Source organism: Acanthopagrus latus, chromosome 1 (assembly GCF_904848185.1).
Source record: "Acanthopagrus latus isolate v.2019 chromosome 1, fAcaLat1.1, whole genome shotgun sequence".
In the NCBI taxonomy this organism is placed as follows: Eukaryota; Metazoa; Chordata; class Actinopteri; order Spariformes; family Sparidae; genus Acanthopagrus; species Acanthopagrus latus.
In genome coordinates this window covers 27,918,062-27,936,435 of record NC_051039.1, presented here as the reverse complement: position 1 = coordinate 27,936,435, position 18,374 = coordinate 27,918,062, and the positions used below count along the sequence as shown (strand labels likewise).

The 18,374-nt window shown below is 40.4% G+C and overlaps 1 protein-coding gene across 2 annotated transcripts in view; it reads right to left on the bottom strand.

Annotated features, from left to right (window-relative positions):
• si:dkey-237i9.1 (SEC14-like protein 1) overlaps positions 1-18,374 on the bottom strand; it is a 30,792-nt gene that overhangs the window by 8,224 nt on the left and 4,194 nt on the right. For both annotated transcript variants that reach the window (XM_037107032.1, XM_037107042.1), the window contains exons 3-10: positions 5,586-5,735; positions 5,312-5,443; positions 3,667-3,795; positions 2,868-3,141; positions 2,470-2,579; positions 1,894-2,083; positions 1,187-1,275; positions 841-911 (exon numbers count right to left, since the gene is read on the bottom strand). In XM_037107032.1, the coding sequence (XP_036962927.1) occupies positions 841-911; positions 1,187-1,275; positions 1,894-2,083; positions 2,470-2,579; positions 2,868-3,141; positions 3,667-3,795; positions 5,312-5,443; positions 5,586-5,735 (1,145 nt within the window). The remainder of the gene's footprint in view (positions 1-840; positions 912-1,186; positions 1,276-1,893; positions 2,084-2,469; positions 2,580-2,867; positions 3,142-3,666; positions 3,796-5,311; positions 5,444-5,585; positions 5,736-18,374) is intronic.

Sequence of the window (18,374 nt, the reverse complement as noted above, 5' to 3'; positions counted from 1 at the left end):
ACATGCTCAAAAATCATCAAACTTTCCAAACACATCAGAAGTGGCGAATAATTGTATGTTTTATGGGTCTTCACAAGGGTGTGGCAAAATGACTCCATAGCGGCCCCAATAAAATTTAAATAAGGGAGCTCTTGCAGGAGGATTTGCCTATGAAATTTGGTATGTATATGTATCATGTCCAGACTTACAATAAAGCTTTAATAGCCATACCCTAAACCCAACAGGAAGTCATCCATTTAAAAATGTACAGTTCAACCTTCGCACAGTTGTTGCTATTTTACAAACTCCTAGAGATTTAAGCCCATCATAATCAGATCTTGTTTCAACCATCATAAAACCCTTGTGATGATATTGTTGAAATATTCAGTTGTCGTTTAAAGGCTTAACAAAAGCAGTGAGGCAAATTTCAATGTTTTTCCATGAAAAAAATAAATACAATTACTGTTAATACGGTAAACATTGTGCAATGTGCCCCAAACTTGACACATTTGATAATAGACCTGGCCTGGAAACATCTAAATGCCAACATTAGGTTACGGTTATAGCTCTCACAACTGGCCACAGGAAATTAGTTTCTATATTCTGATGTTCTCTTCCAAGCAAGTTAACAATATGAACCTCAAATTTGGTCAAGAAAGTTTTGAACATGACTCTTCATTGGCCGTTGTAATGGCAACATATCATTCACCATGAAACAGAAATTTCTTGTAAACCCCCCAAAAGGTTTATATTCTGACAAGCTGAAATTAAAGACTTTCTTATTTTTTGTTTGATAAATGGTTCGACTGATTTGATTAGTTTTTTCAGTTCTATATATCAAAATATATACTGAAGGATTACCTGATGGGTCGGCCAAACACCTTGGTGTTCTCCTCACAACGTCTCAGACCCTCCTCATTAATAGACAGCACCTAAAATGACACACCATGAACTCAGTCATCTGTTGTGATATTAAGTTTCAGGCATTTAGCTCACACTGGTAATTGGACCAAATTATAAACAAGCAGGCTATTTATATATATACACTGTACTGTATACATCCTGGTGTTAATTCCTGTGTCAGGTCGTGCCAGCGTATATTAACTCCGCCAATCTGTAATCCAACCACCAACAGCCTGACCTATAAACTTATGGACCTACACTGTTACACACAAGTTAGAAGAGTGTCGCAACTTGTGTTACATACATGTCTGAGAAGAGACTCTTCTCCAAGAGCACGGACAAGTCCTTTGGTGTCCATCTGGCCCAACCTCAGGATGTACAAAGGACGACCATCTAGAAATAAAGAATAAAAGGGAATAAAACAAGCATTTACATGACGTATCACACTGTTTACTTTTTGCAAGGCTTCATGTTACATGGAAAGATTTGCATAGTTTGCCTGTCTGTTCTTGTATTGTCTAAGACCATAAGTGACAGTGTTCACTGAGAAATGCTTTGATGTTTGGTCCCTGTCCCTAACAACTAGAAAGACTGAAATGAGAAGATAAACTGTTCACTGATGTGGGAACATAAAAGTCCCTTAAATCTGGTTTATAGTGTCAACAGTTCCAAATAAGGAATCTGCAGCATGCTGCAGAGTGAAGAATGTGACTTTGTGCAAGTGTGCGTAAGCTATTGGGATAACCAAGTAGTTCTGACAAGTGGCTTGTGTGCATGTATGTGTGCATGTAACTCGAGTCTGTATGGAACTGGAGAACTGAGATATACCTCCAGTTAACAGTGCAAGTATAGCCAGCTCTGACATAAATCATATGTTTATGTGTTCGCTAATGTATGCACACTAGAGACTGTAGCATGTTTCCAAGTTCAGCTGTCTTGGAGTATGGCTGTAGACGTAGATGTGACTTTCTTTTTTGCTTACACACACTGGTTCCCTCTATCAAGGCCTACCTCTATCATGGTGGTGCCAGCCCCCAGTGTAGTAGTCCTGGAGGACCTGTGGTGAGGTCCAGGTCTCCAGCAGGTAGTCCACCTGGTGCTGCTTCCTCCAGGTCAGCGACTGGCAAAGGATCTCCCGCGCCTTGTCCATGTTGAAGTCCCTGGCACGCAGGAAACGCAGTATGTGCTCGTCCTTAGGGATCTAGATCGTAAGGGGAGCATGTTTAGCTGTACTGGCTTTGTAAACAAATGAATGAAAAAATTATAAAAGAACAAAAACTTTCACAGCTGTCACCACACTGCCAAGGTCACTGTAAATTGGTTCAACTGAATGGAACGCCAGCAAACAGGAGGTCAGTCAGTCATATAAGCATGTAAAAAGTTGCCTTCCTATCATATTTAATATGAATCAAAACTTACTACAACCTGACTTCAGTCATATCATGTCTGTCATGTCACTGATGATGATTGGATGTTTGGAGGTAAACAGTAATGTCTTAGGTCATCTAGGTATTCTTAGGTCATCATACTTCAAAATTCCTTTTCTATTTTTATCCTTATAACTAACACTGCCAAACACAACATTACCTTTCCCTTGTGCGTCTCCTGCAGCCATTTGCGAAGCCTGATTAGACAGCTCTCCTGTAGGGGGGTCAGGTCACCTAGGTAACGTTTGATATAGTCTGCATCCAGCTTATCTGCAACACAAGAACACAAATACTATAATTAACATTATTCAGTCCACACAGGGTGAATTAACATGTGTATGAACTTTTAAGGAAACCAAAACCACATAATATGTTTTGATTTCTGTCAGTTCAAAACATTTAATAACCATCTTTGTTAGAATTATTTTCCCAAAGTGATTTTCCTCCATAACTAAATAATTAGGCATGTTTAAAGTGCTACTTTAGTGTCAGTATACAGGTTTTCACAAACTGCAAGAAGTGCTGGCCCTAATTGTTGAATCATCTGTTGTGACAGACCTTCAGGTGTACCAGCCAGGATATCTGTTAGGCTGTCAGCCTGAACTGCGCTGTTGTCCTGCTTGGTGTCCTGAGAGCTGCAGTCCTTAACGTCGGTGGGCAGCGGGACAGAAACAGCGGGCGTGACTGCGAGTTTGGGAAGGACTGGTGGGCTGGTGGCAAGGCAAGTTGGCCTTGTGAGAGTCAGGGGAAGGGAGGAGGGAGTCCAACGTGGCACCTGGGTGATCCCTTCATCTTCTAGCTCCTTCAGGTAGAACTCTATGATTTCTTTTCCCTGTCACAAACACAAGTTTTGACGAGTCACAGTTATAGCAAAATAGCATTAGAGGCTCTGAATTCAAGAAAATATGATTGAAGAGATGGATTTGGAAAACAAAACAAACAATACACCTGATACTATATCTTCTTATGTACTTCTAACCAAGAAAGGCTAACCATTTCCAACTAGGAAATAAAGGGATGCATTCAACATTGCCCACATCCGTTCTGAACAAATGCAGATGACTCACTGAATCCACAGCAGAAGACCCCTGTCCACTCAAAGAGATTATACAAGCTTATGTATGCAATTATTGCATGAGACGGACCAACTGACTCATGCTGTAGAAACACTGTAACACCAAACTTGACAAAATAGACTGATGCCAGTTCTCCATGAACCACATGGCACCCATAATGATGCATTATGTAACTATCTCATCTGCTGTTAACTGATTCTGTTTCTGTGCATACACAAAAAATACAAAGTTCACATGTTCATGTAATGATTTGGTTTAACAAAACACACAGACACACACACCTTTTTGATACTGCTGGCATACTGCTTCATAGCAATCTTTTCCACTGTACTCTCAAAGCCGAAGAAGGACTTGATGTCCAGACTCGCTGTCTGTTCAAAACACGTCCAGTCCTCATTCTCTGGATGAACCTGTACCAACACACAATAACATGTACTGTATAATATACTGTATACCCATGCAGAAACAACATGTTCAGGTTTCTATGGTAACCACACACCCAGCTTCATGGTGACGCACGCAAAGAGCAATTTTCACTCTGTGCACTGTGAGTGGGAGTGTGTGTGTCAGTCTGTCTATACAAAATTAGCCAGTCTTTTACACACGAACAGTTTTAAAAATAGGACAAAATGCAAAAAGAAAAGAAGCAAACACGTGTTTCCGGTGTGCAAAGGTTATGAGAGGTGATGTTAAATAGCAGCATAACAGAGATTCTGTTTGAGACTAAACTGAAGATAAATGCTGTAATATAAAGGAGAATCATTTTCCATCTGTCTGTTGTTTGACTGAAGCTCTGCTATTGCCACTCTACAGGGAAGGTGCTTAAGATGAAAAAAAAAAACCAAACACCTAAAAATGATTTCGTTTTGGTGGCTTCTATATGTGTTTTATATGAATGTCCTGAGCCCAGGGCTGATGCTGACATTTACTGAAGGATGGTATTAGCAAAATAAAGCTGAGCAAAATCCATTCAAAGATTAGTGTATAAAACATTCAGCCAGCAGCTTCATGCACAGATCATTGCTTTGCAGAAGCTGATGAGAAATACGATCAAATATTGCATGCTTATTCATGTCTTATTTCACTAATATACCAGATATTTAAGGACTCTGCCATTAAAATTGAAGAAGACATCTCTGATATTTCAACAAATAATTTGAATCCATTTGAACTCAGGCAACAACATCATTAAATTTACGTAAAGAGTTTAATGAATTATGAAGGCGATGTGCTAGTAGCTTTATTACCCTTGGCTACCAAAATATTTCAGCTTAAGCCAGGTCCATTATCTCTTTAATTGAGCTGTCCACTCTGGTTACTGTTAGCATAGTGCGCTAAAGCACACAATAAGAACCTCTGTGCGGCATTGGACCTAAAATTAGCACTCTAGTTGGTTGGAGGCTAATGCGATGTGCTTGACCTCATTAGCTCAGAGCACATCCATTCATGAATACACAGATCTGAAGTTAAGAGTAAAGCATGCAGCACACAGTGGGGTCAGGAAAAGAGGAAAGACATGCTGGTTTCAGATCTGCATTTGAACGTGGTTCGGCAGAATGTAAGGGGACCGAATGATTCAGACAGAGATGAGCCAAGATAGCGAGCAACATACTCAGTGCTAGTCATAACATGGTTTTCTCTGCAGGTGTAGCAGGGAGGAGATTAGAGAAGGCACATCCATTAATACGGGTGTGCTGGCGGCCATTCAGCAGCTGAACAACTGCTTTTCAGAATGCAAATGTGTTTGCTCATTTGTCTGTGAAAATATACGTAGATGGTTCTGTATAATGCAATGGGCTGAAGAAGTCATGAAAACTGACAGGATCAGGATACTAACGTGTATATATTTTATATATACTTGTGTGTTGTGAGCGGATTTTGGACACAACCTGCACTAAACAACACAGGGGTGTGAATGCTACTGACCGAATAGCAGCAGGTCTCATGGATGATGACCCTGTTGGAGAAGGTCTCATTATGGGACTCGATGTGAAGAGTCCTCTCCTTTCTGTTCAGCGTGTTTTTCTGGATGAAGTAGACGTAGTCCACACCTGCAATCTGAAAAGCAAAACACACAAACATAGTCACAAGATACTAAACTGACATGAGACACCAACATTAAACTTAAAGTTGAAGTTTAATAAACTACTGTATGTACCTAGAGCTAACATGTAAACACATACATATATAAACATCATACCCTTTTGAGCAGGCGCGGGGCGTCAACATCCAGGGCACAGCGGCGCTCAATCTTTTGGGTAGAACCGTCCTCGCTGTTCTCCTCATCCACCACGTCACTCGCCACAAACATGGGGATGAGGTGACAGGTGGGAAACCGGCGCTCATAGGCCTGAAAGAGGAAAGGAAACTGTTCAGCTAAAAAAAAGTGGATTTCAATCTCAGGAGATAACTTTTAGTTTTAAGGTTTCATTTTAGCGAATTCAGTGGGAGGAAAAAGACAGACATTTCAATAACTGCAGTGTCGTCTCTCACCATGCTGTGCAGAGGGAATAAATGACTAAAAAACCACAACGCTTTAAGAGAGGGGTTGTTACTCTTTATGGTCTTCAGTGTATGAAGGTAGCCAAATGGGTTTTAGTCAAGTAACAGACAATGCTTTATTATCTCTTTTCTACATAGCATCACAGTAGCTCACCAAATTAAAAAAAGAAAAATCTGAGTTTAATTTGAGGGTTAAAAGACAAAAAAAATCTTTCTACGGTTGCTCATGGTCCATGTTGGTATTACAACAATACATTTTTAAATCAAAAAACAAGGAGTTCATCAGGGGGTAAAGATTTTTTTCGACTACTTCCTAAAACAAGGTATTCTGTCTTAGTTAAGATTTTGTTTATAAAGACAATGCTGAGGTTTAATTCAATATGTATTACTGAAAGGCTCAGGATAAATACAGCCTAAAAATACCACACAGCAACAATGGGTTTTGTATTGCCAGCTTACATAAACTTCATTAGAAAAAGTTCAGACTCTTAAAGAATGCAAGTATTGAGCTAAGAAGGACTGAAGAATCTGATTAGGTGGGCAGAGAACAGCTCTCTGCAGCAAACAAGTGAGAGGCAAAACAAAAGCGCCTTCAACTTTGTACCGTTTCAAACCTCCCTTGAGCTAAGCCACAGCAAAAAATGGCCCTGACTCAACAAACGCACCTCTTAATTCTTTTACACAGAAAAGGGCTGCACAATAAGCGGTGCTGAGGCCAGGTGCAAGACTCCTGTCTTCCAATTACGTGTTCTTAAAATCTGCATAACATTGGCAACCTCAGCTGTCAGCTGTTGTGCAGGGGCCAGCCAGCTGTTATGCAACTGGGCTTCGGCTGGCATAATGTCAGCAGCAGCACCCATTTCTTCTTCTTCTTTATCACGGCCATTCTATTCTCCCATCTTGGATCTGATTGCTGTGCTTGCAGGACTGGTTCGTCTAAAACACCAGACCAGACAGTCAACAGTCAAGATTAAACTAAGTGATGTTCGTGATAGTGTGTACCGGAGACACAGCCAAAGTTAGTCATAACACTGCGCTGGTCTGAGGCGGTTAGGTAATGTCTCTCAGCTGTGAAAACCAACAGGATATTTCCTCTTTAACATCTTGTATGAATCAATGTTTTATCTGTGAGTGAATGATGGAGATTTTACAAAGAAGCAGGGAGGAAAAGACATCAAGAAAGATGAGAGAAAATACTAAAATGTGGACAATGTGAGTGTACGATCACATCCATTGCAAAACTTCCAGCATCAAGGGGGACAAAGACTGGAATTAAACAGTATTGCTGAAAATAATAGTGCCTCAAATATGAGAGCAGGGACAGATTGTGAGAGATCAACTGAAAGAGAGAGTGCTGCTCACAAGACTTTTGGGGTCGGCTGAGTTGGTATCAGCTGAGCCTCTCTGATAAAAGAGCTGTGTTCTACGGAGCAGAGGACAACCAGAGTGTCTTGGAGCTTGTGTGAAAAAAAAAACATGGCAAGAAAAAAAAAAATCGCTGAGACATAAGATAGAGCTCAAAATTCAACAAAGAACCACTTGTATCAAATTGGTCTGACAATATAAAAATGTTTACACATAAAGAATCAAACACAAGAGTAGGTTGAGACTGTTTTGCATGTGGAAGAGCAGCCTTTGTCCTCTGTCAGAGTAGGCAGTCAGTAGGGTTCAGCAGCTCCTGGCATACCGCTGCCAGGGCTACTCAGCTGCCCACTGTCCACTGACTGAGCGAATGCTGAGCTCTGTTTTTCTGCCCCGATGCTCTGGAACACTGAGCGCAGGCTTTGTACTGCCGTCAGCACAACAGCACTGACTGTAAACATCAGTTTCAACCATTAAAAACAACCACAGGTCAACAACAAACTCAACCGCAAATGCCATGTGCAGTGAAAAACACCACCACTTTTCATTCAAACAATGGGCTTACATACTGTACGAAAACATAGGGTTCACTTCACACAAGACAGTAAACTATAAAGCGGTACAAAAGGCCTCCATCAGAGCCTCGCTCCGCTCATGAAAAACAAACTAAATCAAACAAAGGTACAACTTGTTGCCTCATGTGCACTGATAGCCCGCAGTTTCAGTGTTAAAAACAGGAAACAGGAAGTCCAGAATACCAGGTTATTCTTCAAATTGGGAAGGGCATGACGTTGGTTTTTTGAAACACACAATGACCCAATTGTGCCACGCATCTGATCATTTAACTGACTTGGTTGTTACAAATGTACATATTAATTAATGTCACATTAATTTCTGAATCAAACGAACAACTATGAAATTGGTCTGTACAACAGGCGTCGACAGGTGCCTTGTTCATTTTCAGGCCCTGACTGCATGATTGACTTTGACTTTTGAAAGCTTCTGCTACACAGTTTTCATTTGAGCTTGTTTTAGTCAACAAACCTTGACACTACAGTCCACCCATAATATGTCAGCTCATCTTTAACAGGATCTAGCTTACAGTCATATCCTTTGACGCTCCCTATAAAACGCTGCTCCAGTCACACATCATGAAGTGTTCTACTGACATGGTTCAAAATACACAGATAAATGCAAATAACTGGGAACTTATCGAGGCAATTACTTGAGTCTATATTGACCTACAATCTAATGTTGCAAACAGTGTTGACAATGTATAACACTGAAAGAGTATCACAGACAGAATAGGTGCACACGACTTGGGGGTGTGTGACAAGTATGTGCTAAACAAAAAGCTAACAACAATGAGTTGTGTACCTGAGAATTGTGTTGCATTATTAACTTTATTGGACATCAAACCGGATTTGACGTCATTTCTGAGTAAGCATCCAAAGTAGCAGTTTAAAAGCAAACACGGACCTGCCCTGCGGTCAATGGAATAAGGAGCAGGCATTGATGACACATCAACCCAAACAGACATGGTAACCTAGCTCCACCACTGTACATATTCATCCTAAAATGCTGTATCACGCTAACACAGGAAAAAAATAACAAAACCGCTTCGTAGGCCAGCTGGAACAACTGTGCATGTATCCTCCAGTCTCCATGGTGATACATTTTGACGGACACACCTCTATTCGCCAAGCCATGACTAACGGTTTCTGGAATTTGGCTGGAGATTTAATGCGCTTTCCATGGAACGCATGAAAGAAATTGTAAAAAACAATACATGGTTATGTAATCCCTTCCTGCTTACACTGAAAACATTTTCCCATTTGGGCAACAGGGAATGTGACTAAGGGCATGGGTATGGAAAACAAGAAGTGCCTGGCTCAGGGAGGTGGCTTCGGGAAACCCAGGAGTTCCAAGGGGACTCATAATACATTTTAAGACTAGAACAAAGGGCTGCATTGCTGCATGAATACGTGTGGAACGTACAACCGGGCAAGAAAACAAGAGCATTGGCAGGAAGCCCAGCCATTATCTGGCTTGAACTTATGGCATAACAAATCAACTTAAATATAGTTGCATGCAAACAAATACAGGAAAAAAGCTCTCTAGGACATACCAATGCTTTTTTTAAACCTTTGAGTGATACCTCAATTTAACTGTCAAGAAATTAAGTACAGAAAACGTTTTTCAGACATTTTTCTAAATGTAAAATAATGGTACTTCATCACATTGATGCAAAAATCATTAAAAATGTTAATCTAACAGGAGATGTATAATATAATTGCGAAGATAATTTATTTTTACATCTAAGCCGTTCTGCCCCCAGGTGTGAATCTCCTACAGGTCATGAACTTCTTTCTGAAATACAAAAATGTGAAATTATTGGTTATCTTGTCAATATCCACCATGTGAGGCCGGTAAATGCAAGTTATTAGTAACGGTTGGAAAAAATACATATCATTCATCCCTAAATATTGTCTTAAAAACATTGTGTTTCCTGTTTTAGAACGAGACCTAAGGTGATACTGTACATCTTGAGATATTGGGGAAAGATACCACAGGATAACTGGTAAACTGGTTATTTGAGAAAACCAACTCCAATTATTTATTTTAATAACATTTGTACCAAAAAATAAACCAAAAAAATAAATAAATAAAACACGCAAAAATGAGCAGGTATGAGTTTCCACTAAGCATTTGAATAGTTGACCTTGTTTTACTTGTACAGGCTGAGAGCAAAAAGGGCTGAAGCTCATTGCTGGGTCATTTTCTCATAGGCAAGATGAAAATCCTTGTCCTCAAGGTCTCCTAGGACCAACACTCTGACCGCAGAACACTTCTAACTTCCTCAGCAGCAGTGTCCCATCTCTGGGGCTTATGAAAAAGGTTGTGTAATAGAGACAGTATCCACCCAGAGGTCAACCTCTGCTATTTTTATCAGCTGACTTTTCTGGCACCCGGAAAAATAGGAACATTTTGGTCAAGAGCACTTTCAAGATTAAGATACTTCATGAGGACTGCTTAGAGATGAAGAACAAACATACCACCAAACAAAAGACAGTCGATACAGCTGCATTTCCAAAGTACTCTGAGGAAATTCATAACAAGGAGAGTGATCATTTTATAAGAAAGTGTTCTATTTAAAAAGGTTCAATTATTTTTAATGTTAGAAACAAGCACATGATGCCATTTGTATCTCACGCTCATAGATACCAGCCACCTAAATATGGATTTTCATCCCCATCAAGATCCATACAGCATTCCTTCAGAAACTGACAAAAATGTTGAAAAACAAATACAATGCTAGATTGCAATGCAAAAGAAAGTGAGAAAAAATCCTGGAACCATCCCCTTATTTGGATCCATGTTTTGGATCATAATTTTTATGGAAATCCATTTTTGTTTTGTTTTGTTTTGTTTTGGGTTTTTTTGTGGTCTTTTGGGTTGTTGGGTAAAACCTACCAACCAATAAACAGACTTGCATAGTAACAGATAGCGTATAACAGTATATAAGCGTTCCTCATACTGGGCAAACTGATTTGCAGTGGTAGAGTGTAGAGGATGGGTTGGCGTGTATGTTTGTCCTGGATGTAGGATGGGTCAGCGGACAACAGATGACACTGGGAGTGCTGCCACACTTTAGGATTTCTTTGATGCTGTTCTCAAATTTTTCTCTGAAATGACTAAAGGCTTATTGCATCACAAATACAAAACACCATTGACGTCAGATACAAACAAACGGGGCAATGAGTGAGTGCTGCTGGCAGGGGTGTGACGTCATTAAGCCAATGTTTGTGAAAAAAATCATTACGGCTCCTACCAACCACCTCAGGCAATCCAGGGCCCTGACCTGTTGGGAACGTCATTACAAAGGATGAGATCAGACACCAGCCCAATCAAATATTTTCATTTTTGGGTGCGCAAATATTAAATTAGACATACTCAATATTGCTTGCAAAGAGGATGACTGGATGCTATATGGTGGACACTCAGGGTCACAAGAACAGAGATCATTAGACCTGCGTGTAAGTGATCCACTCCTGGCTGTCACTGGGCACCTGCAAGATTAAGTGTGGGCAAATGACAGATAACACATGCTGTCATGAAACAAGTTGTCTCACATACACCACCCGCTTCTGTAAATAATGGTCCTGACGCACAAGACCTTGCTGGCATTGTTTGAAGTATAGAAAGGCATATGGAGAGGAAAATTCCTTCTGGTTTTCATTTCAGAGAGCAAAGCTATAAACTCCAAACTAGGTCATTGACGAGGATGGGGAGAGAGGAAGAGGGAAGTAACTGTGCAGGCAGCTTGAAAATTCTGGGTGCCTTCTAACTGACTCAGATACACAAGGAAGTGTGAAAGACAAAAAAACCCAATGGTGTTAAGTGATTACTTAAGATATATTACATATCAGAATATGTAGGTTACAATTACAACAGGTTCTTCTGGTTTATTAGGGTATTAGTAATGATCAGGAAGAAGGAAAACATTTCACAGTTTTTTCCATTCCAACTATAGGATTGGATTTTACTTCCTTTCCTGACATTTTAATAACTTATTAATACAGTACAGTTCATACAGCTTCTCCAGAAACATCACAGTAATCCATCCTAAAATCATAACCATTTATACTGACTGTAATTTATGTTTTTAACTGTGCCTTTTAAGAAACCTAATTACATTTTAATTACATCTTATTATGCCGTGTGTCAGGAAAAACATTTTAAAGCTTAATTTAAAACTGAAGCTTGATATTGGATATTTTGGTTTACATTACATTAAGACATTAATTAGTTGGCATTTTGGTCATTGTCAACCAAAGCATTTTTGATATTTCAATATTTAATAGTGATAAACTGACCCTAACTTAAGCATAAACATTTACAGTAGTGTACATTGCCATGGTTTTGGCTAGCCCAGTAGGACCTAAGATTGGTCCATTAAGCTTTTTAACAAGGCTGGTTTCACTGCGACTCATGTCACTTTTTGAAACAATGTGTATAGACAAAGCATTTGAATAGGAAGCGGTTTGTGTGAGCTTAAAAAAGGCGAAACCACTCCTGGGAAAACATCCTGTAATGTGTGAGCAGCCTTGTCCCTATTCTCCATAGCTGGGCCAACCAGTTCAACACACTACACTGAAACATGATAGGGGCCATGGACCCAGCCTCCAGTGTTTTTATAGTGCTAATACCTAGTCCTTTGTACAGTGCTTAACAATTATTTTTGATGGAAACGGTCTTAAATGTTTTGAGCAGCTGCCTCTATGGAGAGAAGCAGCATAGAGAATCTATGTAAACTGCGACATAAAAGGTATGTCATGGTAATCAAAGCATTACCTATAAACAGGCAAGATGAAAATTTTCTACACCCACCAGGTCAGCATCTGAGCGTAGGTGTAAAATGGATGTGTGGCAGGAGAAAGAACAAGCTCCTGATTGAACAGATGCAACAAAAGAGCCTTTGGTCACTGCATGCCATATCACCCACTTCTCTCCTTCCAGTGAGCTCACTGATACAGTGTGCATTGTAATGGCAGAGCTGCCTGGAACTACCAATTTGGAAAACGGAGGGGGAAATTATGCCTAGTACACAGACCTTATATAAATTCAACGTCCCAAATATTTGGTGGGCCATGCAATGTGCTAAACTGTAGTGCTAGGTTATGCATGCATGACTGGATATATGTACGCACCAGGGAATGGAAAGCAGCAGGACGACCATCTGTCGGCTATCAAAAAGTCATCACAGTAAGAACAAGAAATGCTGAACTGTATGCATTTTTGCTGAGGAAATGCTTACTGAAACAGAACTCTGTCAAAGTAAGCAGCTTATTAAAAAGTAAGCTCATTAAAAAACATAAAAGACGTGCTGAGAAATGATGAAATGGAGCAATATCCAAGGACACTTTTCAGAGGGATTTAATTTAATATAATCAAATCTGAATACAGTATGGGTACTGCTTATTGAATATACAACCTTTTCCAGTCCCTTATCAATTCCAACCTTTATCTAACACTCAAACAACCACATCATGCAGTAAAACAGGGGGATATGGGCTATCAAATATGCCCTACAAAGCAACTTGGAAAAAATGGTTTCAGAAAAGCATGGCTAGGTAACAATGTGAACACATTGTCTCTTTGAACATTCAAAATGATAAACTGTGAAGCCCTAATCATCACTCTCACTGGATCATACCACTGCACACAAGTCTACAAGTGTTCCTCTCAAACAACAGGGAAGAGGAAATTTTAGCACTATTGGTATCTGTCTTTACAGTAAGGAAGAGAGAAGTGCTGGCAGAGCACAATAGCTGCCTGTTCTACCACCACCATTAATAATTTGTATGAGTTGTGATGAAATTCTCATTGGTTTGGGGAAATGTTGCTCAAGATTCCTAAGCGTCTTTTCCGAGAAGGATTGTGATAATGGCTGTAAACATGGATTCAATTGAGGGGAGAGAGGGGGGTTGCATAACTATTGGTTTTTAATCACTGCTCTTTTGAAATTAATGGACTTCTCTGTGTGAGTATGGGATGTATGGTGAGAAGGCATACATCTCAGAAGGGAAAAGAAATTTAATAGGAATGGCTACTAAATCTGCATGTGGGTTTACATACTGTGTCATATAAATCCTGTCTCATGAAAGGTAGTGTTACCTTTCCGTCTCTATTCATGTGAAAACTTCCTTTTTGGGTAAACATTAAAACCATAACTTTAACGGGAGACCTAAAATAAAACGCTACATTATCAGGAAAAACACGGCAGCAGGCAAAGTCCTGTCCCTGTCACGGAATAGTGTATACGTACGTCACATCGCTGTCGCATAGATGTGAGTCACTATCTGTTGCCACACTAAAGCGTAATTCGGAGTAAAATACAGTAAAGGGCCATTGTGTAAGCAAATGTGCATACTCATTCATCTGTGTCTAGCAGAGTGCAGCAGCGTGGGGGTGGGGAGCTGTTCGGGCAGCATCTCGACCTTGCAGCAGGAAAGAGGGTGAATGAGTGTCCTGGTGATCAGTGAATGAAATCAGCTCCAGATTTTTTCTTATAGGCTCTCAGAGTCACGTGGCGAGGGTGGTACACTCCTGTATTAATGCTATTTGAAGCAGCACGCTGGACGATAAGCTCCTCTCCCCAAGGCAGGCCATAACTCTACCCTGATTCTGGCACACAGCATCTAGCCGTGTAAGTGAATTACACACTGCAGGCAAAGCTCTGACAGATTCATTCAGAAGAGTGGATGGAAATTCTATGAATCAAAAGAAACAGGTGTAACACTGAGAAAAACTACTGGGGATAAAATGGTAAACAAACAGCAAACAGTAAAAATCTGCAAACATTTCACAGGAACAGGAATACTAAAAATCATGGTTGATATCAAATATCCCCTGCAGAGCTCTGTCTGAATAACTCGTATGAATAAAATGTCATCGTGTTTCATTCTATTTGTCTGTGCTCTCTTTTGTAGGAGGCCCTGCTGCCATGCAAAAAAGGATAGTGTGAATTGTTAAAATGACCCAATTTCTCTGTTGACTGACACAAAGGTGAATCTATGCTTGTATAAGTAAGACCATTAGGAGAATACGAGCAACAGACAAGGAAGTAGCTCACAGACGGATTAATACAATAGAATAACACCCGGGATGCTTCTGCACCAGAGAATTGGGCTGCAAAAGCCTTAAGCAGACCTGGCTGTAAGTGGGTCAGGACATGGTGGGACAGGATATCACCCTGGCAAGGCCACTCTGCGCTTAGCCAGACTAGACAGAGAGAAGGGGGACAGCAGGATGAGCCAAGTTTAGAAACACTGGCTTGGCAGAAAACAGGCACAAAACAATCAACACAATCCGACACTTTGCTTGGGGTGATCCACATACTGTAGTCTGTTACAGGAGGCATGAGGAGCTCAGAGTAGGTCAGCTCCCAGCCATTATTCATACTCCTACAGCTGCTTCTTCTTCATAAAAAGTTAGCAATGCCACTTTGCTCCCAGCCATTATTCAAGCAATGCCGGCAAAAAATTCCAGCAATAAGTTTAGCATGAGATTTTCACCAAACTTTTAAAATATTCCACATCTTTTATACATCATTGGTGTTATTAAACCTAAAGCCAGCAATATAGTTTAGAATCAGCTATTAAACATCCAGCATTCATAACTATTTTTGCATGATGGAAGCTCAAATTCAAGTCAGCTATGATCCAGCATGAACGCGGCTTGCTGACAGAGGATGTTGCATGAACCAGTTTTTGAGAGACTGGAGAGTTACAGAAACCATGCTAAAATGCAGGTCAGAGCAGCAGCCAAAGATACATTAACAACATTTCAAAGATGAGGTCCCTTACCAACTATGACAACTATGTAATGAAGACTTATCTGAATGTGCTCATCAAGGTTTCTGTTAAAAATGGAATTTCCCTGTTGGTCTTGTTTCTTTCACCTACCTAATTACCTCCTATGTATACAAGAGCCAAACTGTGACACAGGGTAACTCAGGGAACCCTAGATTATGAGACACAAACATTCTCAGCTTTTTTGGCCTAATTAATGAGCAACTTGTGATAGAGGAAACAACACGCCCCAGTCCACCTGAGAAGGAGGTATGTGAAGTGCCTCAGCTATTGCTTTCAACTTAAAGAAACGATGTACAGGCCCCACAAAGAGGGAAATACTGAAATCCAGACACTCTGCAGTCACAAAGTTGTTTGTTGACAGAGCTAAGCCTAATAAGTGGCTGATGAGTCTGGGTTACCCTACCCTTTCATTCTCTTCCAGTTTGTCATGCCTCTTGAGGTAGTTCTAAACACATGTGTGAAATGCTTTTGAGTCAGTTTTTCAAGATTACATAGTTTTACTCACCAGTGACACACTTCTGATTGCACTTTCAAGAGAATGTAATCTGTGTTTGAGACTCCGTCTGTTGCCATGAAACCATTTAGTATCATGATTTGCTAACATTAATGCCACTGATGAAGAGGATCTGGTTACTGAGAAGGAAACATAACCTATGGCTGATGGTGCCAACAAGTCCAGCAGGAATTACACGACCATGGCACATCCTGTTCCTTCCCCTGTAGAAACTCTACTGGGACAGGGGCAGGACCAAAGCGCTTTGTCCTTGTGGATTAGCTACAGTCCCATACGTTTCCATGGAGCAGGTTAGGCTTCGATAGGCTTTGACTCACTTAATACCCCCTCTTTGCAGCATGCGTACTAATCTGGGAGTAGAGGGACTTTAGGGATAGTTACTGTCTATTAAGTTCAAGTATAACAGACAGCAGTTAGCAGTTATTTCCTATTCCAGGGCGAGCCCATTTTTAGTCCTGTTGTGGCTCCTGAAATCATTCTTCATCTGTGGATGTGTTCCAGAAGAAACCGTCCCTTCAGGCCTGAAACAACAGTGAGAGGGGTATTGTGTTGTGCTTTTGACATTCCTATGTGACTCCCCTGAGGATAGGCTAGAGGCTCTGAGACTGGACTGCTGCGATAATAGCAGTAACAGCATCCACTACATTTCCTGTTATTGAGATGCGGCAGTAGACTCATGGGATCATGGCTGTTGCTGTACTTCCTTACTTCAGTGATACTCCACAAAAAAACAAACAAGCCAAGTTCAGTAAGGGTCAATACAAATACACAAGTGTATCTGGGTGCTTTTGTGACTGCTCATGCAAACCCAATAAGCTGTTATGGGTACACAGCTATCGATTGGCACAGTTCTAAGAGGGATGAGACTGCTGTTGATCGAGTTAACCTTATCTACAAAGGAAGTTCACAGTTTCCTATTAGGGCAAATACTGAAAATGCTATGATGTGCATTTTACTCTGGCACCATTCTAATCTCAGTATTTTCAGGCACTGGCCTCTTGTGTGACATGCAATCCTCAACATCACGCGTTAATATGCAATAAATCACTTAGTGGAGCATTTTTGCAGAAGCTTTAATTAAGTGTCATGTTTATTTGTACAGCCTTTAATCACTCTTGCATTCTCAAAGCACTTTCCAATAGCCACTAGTCAACTGTAAACAAGTTCAGTAACCCCACCTAATGACACAGTTTAAATGGATTATCTTGCTTTATTATGTCCAGTTTACAGAAAACTTGATGTCTCTAAAGTCAATGTTAGATCAATCAAGTGTATTAAGAGAAAGCATGTCATAATTGTTGCGGTTAAAAACACAGAATGTACAACCATCAACTGTCAGGCTGTAAGAAGACTGTCAAATGTGCCAAAAGCTGTCAATGACGGTAATACCGAGGATACAATGTTCAAAGAAGGGTACAAAAACAACTGCAGAACAAAAACAGCTGAGGGGCATCTGAGATCCAAGCATGACTTATGCAACAGTACATTCAAACCCCAGCCATGTTAGCCAGAGGTTGAAATACTTTAATAGCACCTGTCAGTGGGCTGAGTGGCTCCTCAAGGCCAAGTAAAGAGAGGCTGGATTTCATCTAGACTAAGAGAATGCATTCAAAGACATAAACAGAGGAATGTAGAGCCTTGGTTTTCATCCTCAGGAGAGTAAATTGGGATTTCAAAGCACTGACAGTATCCAAACAACAAAGTCAAGTGGAGAGAGAACACCAAACTCCTCAAAGCTAAATGTCAAATATAATCCCCCAAAAGACGAAAGGGAGAAGCCATTACTGACAAATATTTCAGAGGCCTCTGACAGAGGAATAATAGGACTGAACTGAGTTATATCTCCCAGTACAGTAATATCCATTATTGTCTGCATGATACTTAGGCCTGACTGAACTATATGTACACCTTATACACACCAAAAGTAGTGCTGACATAAAGCAGTTAATTCTTGTTCAACACAGTAGATAAATAGTACAATGACCGTATCGATGCTTACTGGTGGTTTCCCACAAATACAGGATGTTGTTACACTGCTATGCGGCAATGGTGACAGGCCTGCTATAGAGGAAGCGAGAGGGTTGAGATTTCACTGGGTTTTCAATAAAAAGAGCCAGCCAGTGTTGTGACGCACCATTAAGTCTGCTCTGCAGTGTCTGCAAAAATACTCACTGCAGAGAAAAGTCACAAGCAAGAAGAATAATCCAAATGCACCAAACTCAGCTTCAAACTG